At 42.9% G+C, this 14,897-nt stretch overlaps 1 protein-coding gene across 3 annotated transcripts in view; it reads right to left on the bottom strand.

Moving 5' to 3' along the window:
• Positions 1 to 2,577: 2,577 nt before the first annotated feature.
• Positions 2,578 to 14,897, bottom strand: part of CAMKMT (calmodulin-lysine N-methyltransferase) — a 316,021-nt gene continuing 303,701 nt past the window's right edge. For all 3 annotated transcript variants that reach the window (XM_032497431.1, XM_032497429.1, XM_032497430.1), the window contains 2 exons: positions 8,799 to 8,930; positions 2,578 to 3,134 (listed from right to left, as the gene is read on the bottom strand). In XM_032497431.1, the coding sequence (XP_032353322.1) occupies positions 3,057 to 3,134; positions 8,799 to 8,930 (210 nt within the window). In that variant the 3' untranslated portion in view covers positions 2,578 to 3,056. The remainder of the gene's footprint in view (positions 3,135 to 8,798; positions 8,931 to 14,897) is intronic.

The raw sequence follows: 14,897 nt of genomic DNA, 5'->3' as shown, positions 1-14,897 counted from the left end.
ACTAGTTTAAGCAAAGACACCTGGCTGTTGAAATAGGGCTCCAGAGGGCCACTAATCCTTCCATTCACTCAGTTAACTGCTGGATCCCCCAAATTGATTCAACAGGTATGCAGTGGTAAATTCAGCCCATACTGAAGCCAAAGGGAAAATCAGCAAGGGGCGGGCAGCTCTTCTCTGAAAACACCCGAGGAACCAGCCAGAAAAGCTTTTATGGCCCGACAAGTTTTCTGCTGAATACTGAGCACCTAAATTACCCTTCCCTAATGGAAGTTACATTTTCATGCTCAGTCAAAAAGCCAACAAAATATACAATTTATACAAAATAGCATCAACCTCTTAGGTAGTCTTTTCTAGCACTCTTATCCCAATTCAAAGCCTATGTCTTGCTATAAAATAAAATATATTTCTTATAACCAACTTGTATGTGGCTGTTCATATCACCGCGTTAGAACTGACCACGGGCGATCCTAGAAACATTCCTACCTGCAACCAAATCTACTTAGTATGACAAAGGAGATTCATGAGTTTTATCAGAAGATACAGGTACACAGGGAACAGGAATATCGTAATTTCAAAGACAGGCTTTGTTTTGAAACAACACATGCACAATGACACAGGCAATTATGGAATATGGGGCATTTCAGTCGCAATTATACAACTTGGTCCTGATGCAGAGGAATAGCTCTTAATCATAAAGTTCAAAAGAAATGTAAATGGATAAACTTCCTAAAGCAGCTGTATTCCTCCCCCTCTCAATACTGGCATTTCATTAAAATTTGAGAAATTAAAAGCACTTTTCAATTATTCAATAATATACAACCTTAGCTTCTTACAAACTTCCAAAGAGCCTGGACTAGTGACATTTCCTGGTGAGGATCCCATAAAAAGCAGATCGATGAAACGTTAACATTTCCTTTGAAAACCTTAACACTTTACAAAAGGTTCTCTAACTTTTAATCACACAATTGGCGTATTTCTTTACTACATGTCTTTTGGGAGCAACGGCTCAATTCTTATACCCAGTCTCGAGTTTAGGTAACTGTACACGTCATCCTCAGATACTTTTTTTTAAACATGACTGGTTTACTTTTTAAGATACAATTTCTCCCAGAAAAATAAACTCTGGTTTTCTACATCTACAACACACAAATGCAAATTGAATTCTTGCCGATTCATGTATTTTCATGGGAAATGATGGGGATATTCTCATGGTTCTGCTACTCTACATTTAAAAAAAATAAGAACAGATGATCTTAGATGCTACTGCAGGGGTGGGTTTTCTTTGTTTGGCAGATTTAGTTGCAGGTTTTACAGAAGAAATCATTTCTCTGTATTTTCAGCAATATAAATGGAACTACCCGTGTTGCCTTTTTAAAACATTCTGAATTCTAATTTTTAAACAAGAAAATATGAAGCCAGTGTGCAACCTATACAGTTCGCCAAAGGAAAGCTGCCACTAGCTGAACTACTCAGCTAAATGGCTGGTTTGCATTGCCCTGGTCTTTATCTAGCACTGAGAATAGACTGCTGTTTTATCCAAAGAGGAATAAATTGCTGTTATTGTGATGTTAGCCCATCACTTGGCATTGCAATTCAAGTTTTTGTGAGAAAGAAATGTATGATCTAACTGCGACTTGACCTATGCCTTCAAAGATCCATCTAGGTGCTCTAATGGAGCAGAAAAAGTGGTGAATACAAGGACATGCAAACTGATGGTGAAAAATTTGTTTGATGATAGAAGTGGGCAGAGAAGACACCTGACAGTCGCTGTTTTGATGACAGCTAAGTTTGTTTAACATGCAAAAGGATTCACTCCCCCAGTCTCCCACCTATCACTTTAATTGTATCACACTCAATCCGCGCTTTGCCTCCACTGAAGATAGGATATATAGCTAACCTACTAATGACATTACCGCTAAAGTGGGCACAGATGATTCCTTACAGATAAACATCTGAATTGTCACAGAAGGCATTAGAGCTTCTCATGGATGCAAGAGGCAAGGAGAGGCTTGGGTTCCCTGCAGAAAAGTCATCCTGTCTCAGTCCTAGGTAGCACCTATTAAATGTTTACCATACACTTGCATCACAGCATATAACCATACACTGACTTTACATTAGATAATTGTGTGATTGAGTTTTTAAAAACTCCCCCCTGGTTGCCGTTTCATTTTATCAATCATGTATTCAAAATTTCTCTGCAAAGGACCTGTTTTGAAAGAGGCCTGGAACAAGCAGTAGATTTGAGCCCTGATAAAGGCTCACTTTTCATTCATAGTCAGAGCCTAAATGTGCTCTTCTTGTACCTAAACAGATAATAAGCACTCAGCACACTCCTCCTCCTTGACACAACACATTGAGACTAATCACACATAATTGGAGAGGAGGAGCAGAGGGCTGGCCATGCTATTGTGTCCAGAGGACAAACGGTCAGTTTATGAGGCTTTGGGCTGATGTAGTCATTTCTTATACATCTATAGAGAAAAAAACATCCTGTTTGAAAGGAAAAAGAGAATGAGCAAGAGAGACAGAAAAAAAAGAAGAGTTGGCAGATTTAATACAATTAATTTGAGGGCGATCTGAAAGATTTGCTTCATTTATTTATTTTTTTTACCAGCAAAGAAAAACCTTTGCTGTGTTGACAGATGAAAAACTACCACCACTGAAACAGAACAAAGACCAAGATATTTTCTAAAAGGTTGGGGGGTGGGTAGTAGGAATCACCGAAAGAAATTCTGTCTCCATGAGAGGGAAACATATTTTGGTTGAGTCCAATTCAAATCTCAAGCTGTTTATACGTATTTAAAGACAAAAGTCTGGTGCAGGAAGCAGAAGGCAAAAAAGGAATTTGGGGTGGCTGGGGCATCACGTGGGTGAGGAGGGTGGACTCCATCATCCACATGTGGCACGACGCACAGGTGGTGGGGCCCGAGGCCTGGGGGCTTGAAAATCTCAGGGAGCCAACAGCTTGCTGTAGATTATAACCAGCACAGATTTCTTTTTTTGTGAAAATATTCCCTGGGCATTTGTTTTCCTTGTCTTCTGAGCAGCTTCATCTTCTATCCATTTCTGGTTAAAATGAGCAGAAGTGGGTAATGAAGGTTTTCTTCATATATATCCTGGTTTTCCTTTTTCAACTGAAAACAATAATAAAAAGGAAGAAAAAAGGTAAGGAGACTCAGATTGGGAATTTTCACTCTCCAGTTTTAATGTTGAGTATCATGAAGACTTCTCACCTAAAATATACCGTCCTGGAAAAAGAAATCGCAAAAAAGCAACTCCAAGTGGTTCTCAGTAGCAGTGATAAGACAATACTACGCATGAAATTAGGAATCTTTTTTTTTTTTTTTTTTTTTGGTAGTGGGGTGGGGTTTATTTTCACAAATAGCCAGGCTGCTTTTGTGACCTCTAGGAACTGTGAGGCACTTCAGCGAAGGGAGAGCTGGACACTAGCTCATCTTCACCAGACCAGCCGTATGGCATAGAAGTCTCTGCTCCGGGGCCTCTCTGCCCCCTGCCAGCGACCCAGGAATCAGGCCGCAGGCGTTTCAGATCATTTGGAGACTGCACCTGGGCACGATGGAAAGGCTGGTGGGGCCTAAGTCATTTCAAAGGCTCTCCAGCTGCTTCTTAGGGGTTTTAATATTAATGACAGATAATTCAAAAATTCTTCTCTTCGAGGAGGAAGACATATTCCAACAATTAGAGCACCAAGCTTCGATACTAGTCAAGGTAAATTTCCGACAGCCTTCCCATGATAGATTTAAAAATTCAGAGTACTCAAATCCAAAGTACACTTCTCATCCAGCTTGAATAATTTTGAGAATTGTATTTATATTTATTTTAGCAAATCATAAGTTGCTATCTATAAAGACAAAATTACTATTTTTGAAGCCGGTATTTTGGAGCCAATTGTGAATCCATTTTTTGGATTTATAAGGATCAGAAATAAATATTTCTTTTAATTATACATGGAACCAATTCCTTTATTGCTTCAAATCAGACAAACATCCCACCCCACCCTGAGTCCAAATGAATGGCTCCAAGCAGGACACTTTCCTGCGTTAGTGGGTCTGGGGGCATGTTAACTTCAATCTTGGATCTTTTCAAAGTGCATGTTTCTTCTAAATCATATTCCCAAACCATGACGTGCCCTCACCATGAAGGACAGCAGCAACGATCCTGCTTTTCCTTTTCCACTGGAGAATGTAAAGCCAACCCAGTCTCGACTTTCTAATCCATTTTCCTAAGAACTGATGGTGGTATAATTGTTGAAGTCACTTCATTCCTTTTTCTTAGATGATGTTAGCTCTTTTTACAGATGCTTAGTTGTCTATTTAGAAAGGTCTTCATGGATTTTTTGTTGCCACCAAAGTAGTGACAGTGTTAATCCTAAACACATGTCCCCCAATATCACTCTTTAATTTTTTAAAATGACCTGAAAAATGGCTTCCCAAACTTCCCAAACCAAACCCACTCTAACCAGGCCCTACTGACTGTAAATACCTTTGTTGCCAGTTGCCCTAGTGATAGAAGGAGCTCACTGAAAAATTTTACTGAGGGAAGAGGGGGCCAAGCTAGCTAAATTCTTCCTCTGGGACTGGGGATAAGGGAAAGTTGATTACTCAGCGTGAGTCAGCTGACCTACTCACTCACAATGCACTAATATACAGAGACTCAAATGAGCTCTTTATAAAGTCCCTGAGGTAATATGTGGGATAAATAATTCTTCTGTAAATATGGGTTAGAAATCACTTTTAACTTGGATTCTATGCTGACCTCTGGAGGCCAAAGCGGAGGCTTCCTTGCTCAAAGGGGCCAGGGGCCAGCCCGGTGTTGACTGTGAGCCCTTCCCGCCACGGGAGAGAACGGACAACCCTCCAAGGCAACACTACACCCCAGCACCAAGTCACTTCCCAGTCCAGTCTGTGCCGGGGGTGCAGGGGTGGGGTACCTGAACACACACAGAGCTGTTAGGAAATATGGACTTCGATGTGGTAACATTATGTGGTTTCAGAATAATTCCATTCACCCAGACCGTACTTCTTGCCCAATGAATAATTATAATTTTAAGAAATAAAAAAGTACCTTGAAAAAAAATGAACAACAAGCAGATTGTGCATAAAACAATTTTTCAATTTTATAGGTTAAAACAGCGTCTTTGAGGACGAAACTAAATTATATAGCTGCTATTAGTAGCATTCTGCTTTACTTCATAATTGGATGTAACACACCCAGCCTCGCCACGGCGCGAACAGCAGCAGCGGGAGTGAAGTTCAGACTGTTTACCCTTTACAGTATCCACAATTATCAACAGCACACCACACAGATTATAAGCACCAGCCACTTGTAATGTGGCATTTTGAATAGATAAGCAGAAGTGCAATATGGCCGTGCTTTTAACACAATGTACTGACTTGACAGCCGATCCCAAGCCTAAATTCTCATGGCTAAATAAAAAAATAAAGAAAATAAACACACGGGTGGTTTTGCAAAGGTTAAAAAAAAAAAGGAAACTATGGCATGTGAAATTATATTTCAAAGAATATTTTGCATGACGGAGAGTATTTCTATCAACTCATTTCAAGCCAGCTGTAATCTCTAAGTCAAATCTCTACCTCGATAAACAATTGGCTGTCTTAACGTCCTAAAGGTTTGGATCCCCACCACCCGGCAATGCATTTGATTCCTAGCCTGGAGGAGACCAAGAGGTTGGGTGAGAGAGGGAAGTGTGTTCTTTTTTTCCCCTGTTGCCTGGATGAACAGAAAGGAAATACTTTAAAAACCTACTACACCTTTGGCTGCCTGGTTCCTGAGCACGGTGGCTGCATGGTGTGGGCACCATTTAACAAAAGCACCGGCAGAAAAGTGCAGAATGGCACCGTTTTGATTACAGGCTTGCTCTTTAACGGAAATAAAATTTCACAGTTAACAATGAGAGGTGAAAAGTTTAAGAGGCAAAGCTGTTCCTCCTGATCATGACTGTTAATCAGCTTCATGGGTGGTTGCCTAAATCTGTAGATTTTTTTTTTACCTTGCACTACTGCCAAGATTGTAACTAATTTCCCCCCCCCCTCAACCTACCCCTCCTTGTAAGAGGAGGGGTGAAAAACTCAGCAGAGGAGGCAGCTGTGTATGAGTGACGTGAAGCACTAATGCAGAGGGCAAAATTAAAATTCATGAATCTCTTCACAACCATTTGTGTAACAAGATTAAGACGGGACAGCGGAAAAGAGCGGCATTATCAGGCGTCTTACAGTCCTCCAGCTGGTTACGCTCTATTCCAACACAGTAGGGCTAAGAGGATAACACGCAGCCCGAAGGAAAACGCTGCCTCTCCATTTGGGAGCAGGCTCGTCCCTGGGACCATGGGGGTTTGGCCAGAGATGGAGAGGAAGAAAGCTGATTGCCGCTCAAGATGGAAAACTTTTAAGCCCCGGCTATTAGCACGCCGCAAACAAAAGCGGCCAGGGAGGAGGATCCCGGCGGCTGCGCGGGCCCCTGCGCATCCCCGGAGCCCGGGGCGGGCGGCGGCGGGCAGGAGCCCAAGGGGGCCGGGGTGCTGGCTTCTGCCGGCCGCAGTCCCCGCGTCCTGGCGAAGAGCACTAGCGCTCGGCGGGGAGCGTCCCTGCAGCTGGGCCCGTGGCTCTGCCTCTGGGCGAGGTCCTCTCCGGGTATCCTCCCCTTGCAAAGGAGACCTCCCCGTGCCAGCTGCAGTTGGGTCATCCGGGCCTCTCTCCGTGCAGTCAGCACACGGTTAAACCCGCTGCTGGAGCAGAAAAGCCGGGCGTTCTGTGCTTCTGGTACGGAAGGGACAAGAGGCAAATTCTGGCTAGTCGCAGGAGAACCACAAACCAGCTGAAATTGCTCTCATCATGAAAAACAGACGTCATGGGTGCACGTTGATACCATCTACGTAGGGTGCTCGAACCCCCAGAAGACTCCCCTAGGGTTCTACTTCCTGAGAACAAAATGCAGCTCTCACCTGCCACAAGAACGGAAAGAGGAGGGGAACTATTTCTTAGCCCAGTGTCAGCCAGGTGGGGAAATGAACTTTAAAGCAATCATGACGAGATAAACTCTAAGGCCACTTAGTTATTTATGGAAACTTATTTTTGTGGGACCAATCATCAGCCTATGATTATTTACGGGGATGCTGAGGGCATGGTGCACAGTGTAACCTAAGAGGCGTGTTTAGGGATTTATAAAATGTGCTGTGCTTAGCAGGGTAGTGTACAACATTGGAAAGAAAAAGAGGTCGCTGTCCACTAGATGCTGACAATCTAAAGTTCTAGACAAAGGAGAGGTGGCCCCTGAGGACCTGACTGTCTGGCGTGTCCCAACACACTTTTCAGATCTTGCAGGGAGGAGACAGAGGGGATCAGGCACAATGCTGAAATTTTCTGCCGGTGGAGAAACCCACACCTTTGCTCTCCTGAGCCATGACTGAGAAACTAAAAGCATTTGTCATTCTAAAGGGAAAGTGACTGACATGACATTGAAGCAGCAGCCATCAGCTGATCCCTGTAGCTCTAGCCCCACCCTGGAGAGAAGGCTGCTTTTATCTCTTTGGGTAGAGGAGCCCAGTGGGCCAGGAGAGACCCTTCCCTGACCAGGTAAAGCCCTCAAAGCCATTCCTTTTGTTCTGGGGAGGAGCCAAAAAGGGAGACCATCCTTCTGGAGGTAGGTAAGATTTGAATAAAATGCCATTCTGTTTTTATTTTCTGATTGTAAACAAAGGGCCTGACTCCACCGGGGAGAGGAAGTGATTTAACCCCTTGGGTTCACAAGGCATCATCTTCCCCCCAGGAGCTTACATGGAGCCCTAGAGACCCAAAGAAAGGAACCCATTTCCAGAAAGTGAGGATTTCCTTTCTATTGCTTAGCAGATCAGATCCACGTTGCATATAACTTTTCAAAAGTCAACACACTTCTACATTATATCATATTCACATTCTCCCAGGAGAAACATTAAGGTCAGGCCTTTACTTTTCTGCCGTCACAACTTGCAAAAAATGACAAGTCAAAGTCTCTTGCCAAGGTCAGACTAGCTCAGAGAAGGAAGATTTCTGTAAGGCACAAAATTACAGAAGAAATACATGTTACACTAGTAAGTGTGATGTGTATTAGCAAACGCTGAGATTCCTAAAAAGTTGTCAGTGGAATGCTTGCCTCTCAGTGTCCTATATTGCTCCATACCTATAAATAATAAAAAGGCTGATAACATTGCTTTATGTAAGCAAGCTTAGAAATCACTCTCAGATAAGTGCTTTTGACCTAAATCTTGTAGCGCCTCGATCTGACATATAACCCCACAACTGTGAAATTCTGTGAGATTTAACAGTCTCAAACTGCCAACTGACCCAGCCATAAAGCAAGCAGAGATAAAGATTTACAGTCTAACATGATACAATTAGACATTCACCTTCTATTTATTTCAGTGCAGCTAAGCATTTAACCTACTTAAAAGCTGAAGGTTTTTCATTAAAATATAAATGCTTGTTTATCATTCATTCTCTGCCACCTCCCCTGCATCCTACAAATTAGTCTATTATGAATGGAAAGATTAGTTTGTTTCAGAGAAAGGAGTAAACAGGAATGGTTTCTGTAAAATCCTTCTAGACATGCAAAGATAAAAGATGGCTTTGCCACACAAAATAATCAGATACAAATAGCTGTTCAGAAGCAGCACACCTAAGGAGTCCTTTAATCAAATATTTAGGTTACCTGCCAAAAAGACCATGATCTCTTCAAAATGCAATGCAGATTAAAGTGTTATCTAACACAAGCAGAAAACTAACCTTGGAGTGGAAGTTTGAAATGTGTTCATCATAATTTTCATGTCTTTGGATAGAGAAACCAGCTTTTTCAGCTAGATTGCAAAACTGGTTTAAAGTAGTCCCTCGACGTGGGGCGAACACCACTGCTTTCCCCTGGAACATTAAAAGAAATTCACACATTGGAAAGCTGGAAGGCAACCAAACATAACAGACATTGGTCAGAGCATTCCATGTACTGCTCTCAGGTAGAAAACTCAGTTGTTCTTGAAACGTCCACACAGGATGGGCATTCGCGCTGAGAAGAATTTCAAGGATAGATATACATCAAATAAGAAAAAAATCTATTTCATATTTAAGTGGCCAGTTGCTATATTTTATCATCTTCAAACAATGCATGTAATAAACAATACGTGACTCAACACTGGTATTCTGTACCATACACACCTCTCTTGGGTCTAGTGGATTAAAGCATCCACTAGATTTTAGAATAACTGGTCCAGGGCAGTGCCATCCACCTTGCGACTCCTTAGCAGCTGGCAACAAATCTGCCACACAGCTCCAGAGCATGTGGCCAAGGATGCCTATAAATGTTCGTTTATTGTGCCCTGGAAACTCAGTGCCCAGAAATCCTCCACAGAGACAAGTAACCACAGTCCATTCAGTTCTGCCACCAGCCTTTTCCATGACCATGCTGTCAGAGACAGAGCTACAGGATCCTGATTTCCAACTTCACTGAATCCTTCATGAGGGGCATCATTATGGCAAAGCACCTCCTCATGGTATTCAAGTGATTCCTTTGCAAAGCAAGTGGTATAATGAGGGCAAACAAGCTTGTCTAGAGAAACTGTACAACCTTATCTGATTGTTGCAGTGGGGAGAGTGGGAGGACTTGAATGAAATATACACCGGATTTCAGAAGGCCCTCTGACATGAAATTCCACAACGACCATTTGCTAACTCCTGGGTACATGTGGATTTTTCTCCTCCCTTTTAGATGTGCACACAATGGCTCAACTTCAGAATCTTCTTTTCCTTTTATTTGTTTAAAAGATGACTGTATGCTTCTGTTAATTTCAGGGTTACACTTCACCTCTATGAAATACCACTTCAGGTTTTGAGGGAATCAAGAAACTATATCCCAGTTTCTTTTGAAAGGTGGGGTTCATCATTCATACCTGCCAACCGTTTATTGAGCCTTTGGGATGTGGCAGGCATGGGGCTAGGTGGTCTCTATGTCTCATCTCCTTTAGTCCTCAAACTTCCCTCAAACTCAAGATAGGGATTTTCAGCTCCATTTTTCAGGATGCTCAGAAAGGTTGAATCATTGGCCAAGATGACAAACCAGTGAATGATGGGAAATTTACCTGACTTCAGTGCCAATGCTCTTCTTATGAGTCACAGTGATGCCAATAATAATAATAATAGCTACCACTTTCCTAGGTGCTCCACGAGCCTTCCCTTTAATCCCCTCAACAACTTTGTACGGTAGACATTGCATCCTACGGATGATTAAACATGCTGTGAAGGGTTTGAAGTCTATAAGGAGGAGCTGTGTGGCAGAAAAGGGTCTGGACTTAAAGGAGATCTCCACCATTAAACAGTAGTGTCACCTTAGGAAAATCAGAAGAAAAGAGTCATAGAACTGTTGACCTAGAAGGGACCTGGGAGATGATGTTAGTCCAATCTCCTCATTTTTCAGAGAAGAAACTCCAGTTTTCCTAGCCTGGCCCAGAGTTTTCTCATCCATTAAATGGGAAGAACAAAGCCCCCCTTGCCTTCTCCTCCACCAGCACGTCGTGAGGATCCAGTGAGGTAATGAAAGTGGAAATAATTTGAAAACACAAGCTCATACAGATGTAAGACTAAAAGCATCTATGCCACCTACCAGTGCTATAAAATCCCATCAGTTCCCTCTCCTTCTCAGTCTCTTCCCCTCATTTAGCTGCAAGGAAATACACTGATCCACTGTCCTGAACATCAAGTGTGTTTTCATACTGTGTTTACATAGATGTGTATACACCCAGGCACATAATTATACCAGCACCAATCACGCCACTACACTTAAGGTTCTGTCAGCTTTTCCAATATTAATTGGTATTTTCAGGCGGTTTTCAAACTTAGCAGCAAAAATTCATTTTGATGTGAAACTAGATATAATACGTGGTCTCAGCAGGAGAGCAAAAGTCTCCAGTAAAAAAAAAAAAAAAAAAAAGAGGGAACACTAGTAGGTCATTTTAGTTCTTTCTAAGAGCTGGTTGCCATTCCAGATTTCTGAATAATGGAAGTTGTTTTCTTTTAGAGTCACCTGCAAAATCGTCTTACTGTTACAATCGAAGGGTTGATTTTTAACAGCTGTTATCTAAACTATATACCGTAATGTTTTCAGGACTCCGGGGTTGTTGGTTGCGTTGATGTTTGCATTCACAAGATACAAACCCCAGCCTCCTATTGGTTGGGGTGAGCTGTAAGGGGACTGAACTGAGCATATGTCTCAGTTTCCTTGTCCTTCCCCACCCACCACCCCTAAACCAGCAGCCCTTCCCCCTGCACTCCCCACCGTTCCTCCCTGCTCTAGTTTTGACCTTAGCCCTCATCACCACGGACACACATCATATCCTTGTTTGTTACTGCCCATCTTCTCCGGCTAGAATGTACACTTCAAGACAACAGGACCTTCTAATGTTTTATTCACTGCATTTTCCCAGTGCCTAGCAGAGGGCAGACGGTCAATTTTTGTTGAGAGAATAAACTAAATCCAGATGTTGAATAATCCAAAAAAGTCAAGTCTCTGGGAATTCGAAGGCCACGTTTTATTGCTTATTCTTTAGAAAAGATTCTCTCCAAGTAGCTTTTACAGAGTTAGTGGCTATAATGGGATTTCAGAGGGCAGCTTTCTGTGTACAATACTGTCCCCACAAGAAAGAGAAAGAGCGAGCGGTAGTTTTAATCTCTAATTACTCAGTTATGAATTTTAAAATGTTTTCTTTTTCATTTCATTGAATGCAGACATCGTTGAGATGTGGATTAATATTTAGGAGGGACAATAATACATCATCCATTCAGTCAATAAGCATCCACTGAGCCCTACTGAGTGCCAGCATCCGCCCCATAATGAATGGTTTAAGAAGCCCCCCCCATACCCCCAGTGGAGCAGGACTCTTTGGTACAGTCAGAGGAATACTCCTTACAATTTCGGCTGCAAAAATCAAAACAAGAACAAGAATATAGATTCCAAATTAGCCCATCACTTTAGAAAAATTATTTCAATTTACCAAAGCACAACTTTCTAAGCATTCACAGTCACAGAATTATTTTAAACTCAGAATGAACACTCAATTGAATGTAAAATTTTGACTGATGGGCAGAAATTTGAGAGTTGTTTATCCCTGGAGAGAAGAGAGGAGTAGTTCCACAAAACAACAATGATATTGTTTACATTGTAAGCTCAGTTGTGGTTATTTTGCTAGGCTAATCTATACTCATGTATTAAAGGATGTGTATTTCTGGAAAAAATAAGTATTCTTCAGATTTATTTTACTTCAGATTTATGCTATGCCAAAGAAATACCTTTATTATTTTTCCATTTCTACGTGGTCAACTATTAAATACTGATTACAAGCTTAAGTTTATGGTTATTTTCTAACCATTTCTTTGCCTGGTTTCTGAGATGCCCGACCCTGGCTTCTCTTTTCCACGTGCCCTTTCATTGTCAGTGGTCCCCAGGGCTCTGCCTCCTTTTTCTACATGTTCTATGCAGTTCTAGGCAATTGTACTGAGATCTACAACTTCAGCTATCACTTATGCATCAAAAACTCTCACGTACAAAACTGCAGCATTCACTATTGTCCAGGGTCCACATGCGGATTTTCAGGTGCCTACTAGGTCTCTCCATGGGGATGTTCTGAAAGTACCTTTAACCCAGTCTGTGTAAAATGGAATTCAATATCCTTGCCCAAACTATTACCCTTCCCAGGGCACTACCCACCCATCTATCTCTCTCCTTCTCTCCCTGTCTCTCTCTCTCTCTCTCACACACACACACACACAGCTGAGTACCCACTAAGTACCAAGCACTTCCATACCTTTCACCTTCAAAATGAAACTGGAAACCAGGAAATCATGGCATTGCCTTTTAAAACCCTTGAATGCCACATCCCGGCACCCCCATCTCTGTCATCTGCTGCATGTGGCTCTCAAACTGTGTTCGTATGGCTTCAAGGGTGGCCTGGAGGGGTAAAAAGGAGACCAAGCTTCTCATGTCCAATTTAATTAAAGCTGCCTCACTTTTGTATGTTTTATAATTGGGGTGCTGGCTAAAAATACTTCGACCGAAGGGTTCTGCCATTTAAACAGGGCTTGGAAACCAATGACGTGGGTTCCACCTTTTGGGGATGGCAGGCAAAGCCCACTGTGACCTGAGCCATGTCTATCTCTGCAGCCTTGTTTCCGTCCCTCCCTTGTACTCAGCTGGGGCTCTAGTCCAAACTCAGTGCAGTCCCCTGATTTGTTCTTCCAGGGACCGCACGTGTCTTTACACATGCACACTTTCCCTTTGGGTGGCATGCTTCTCTTATCTCCAGTTCTTTGTCTACATGGTAAACTCTTACTCATCCTTCAGCACTTGGATAACATGCCCTGCCCCTTGACGCCTTGAATGACCTCCTCTGCTCCACCCTGTGCCTCCTGCCCCAGTTAGCCCTTTCCACTGCGATGTCCTGAACTCACTAGCAGATAACTGCCAGCTCGCTTGTCTCTCACGCTGGACTGTGTGGTCCTTCGGGGCAGGATTATTTGACTCTTTCCCTAGGTGGGCACTCAATAAATGCTGAATGAACCTCTCAGTGAGCACCCATTCCATTCCCTCTTCTCCATCTTTAGGTCTGCACTAGCTCCTAACTGAACAATTCTAAGTAGACATTGGTCCATGGGCGACCCACAAAGAGCCTTCTTACTTTCAAACCCTCTCTTATTCCAAACCAGCTATTTTCTTTTTTGCCAGCCAGAGTGATCTTTCTAGAACCCACATCTGACCACATCAAGGCTCAAACTCTACCAATGGCTCTCTGTTACCCACATAATGAAGTCCAGTCTCTCCATCATCGTGTTCTCAGCCTTTCATAATGTGGCACCCCAAACAAACTCTGTAACCTCATCTCCTGACCCTCCTCAACCCTAAACCCTAACCACACAGCACTCTTACACTCCAGCCAGAGCAAACTCCTGCTTGATCCCAAACATAACATTTTTTCGTACTCACCACTGTGAGCACTGTTGCTCCACCAGGGAGGCTCCTTTCCAGTCCCCTTCCTCTGATGCCCTTCTTACTATTCCAGACCAAAGTCACATAGCACTGCTTCTAGGGAAACCGTCCTCAGGCAGTTAGTCAGTCTTTGTGCTATATCCCTGGTACCCACCATGTTGCATTAGACTTCCTGCTACACAGTGCAAGTCGCACAATGCCCTTTATTCCTGTTAATACCCCATGTTCTCCAGGCCGGTGCCAGGCAGAGAGTAGTTACTCAACAAATGTTTGTTAAATCAAGACAGAGTCCTGACCTTTGAGTACCTCACATTCTAATGAAGGTGTAAATCAAAAAGATTCACAAAACAAATAAAAACAGCACCAGGCTCTCTGTGATCAAGGGCGGGGCTGTTATAAGCCATTTTGCACCATCCACTGGAGTTCCCCCTGTGTGTGTGTTACATCTCCACGACCACATTATCAGTTCCTCAGGGGCAGAGATTCCACATTGGAAACACTGAATGAACACCTGGGTGGGCTTCCAGAAAGAACTTCTAAGGGCGGGGCTCCTGCTCCGAGGGTCTTAAAAACAGTCTGGGGACTCTATTCCTGAGAGAGCCAGGTTTGGCCCAATGCAGCTTCTCACCAAGAACAAGGGAGGATTTGTTGGGCCTCTGGCCCAGCAAGCAGAGTGGAACCCAAGGGTCTTTCGGCACCACCTCAGGTCATGCCACTGCGCCCAAACTCACCAGGTATTTCCCTGAGATAAGCAAGAACAGAGGTTTGTACAGATGGGTGCAGAGATGGTAGATTAAAAAAAAGAGGAAATGAAGGAAATCTGGTGGTAAAAAGAAGCTGCTCTTCTGAAATGAGAGTTC

Source organism: Camelus ferus, chromosome 15, assembly GCF_009834535.1.
Source record: "Camelus ferus isolate YT-003-E chromosome 15, BCGSAC_Cfer_1.0, whole genome shotgun sequence".
NCBI lineage: Eukaryota > Metazoa > Chordata > Mammalia > Artiodactyla > Camelidae > Camelus > Camelus ferus.
Note: the sequence above shows the minus strand (reverse complement) of the source record. Positions and strands in the feature narration are given on the sequence as shown.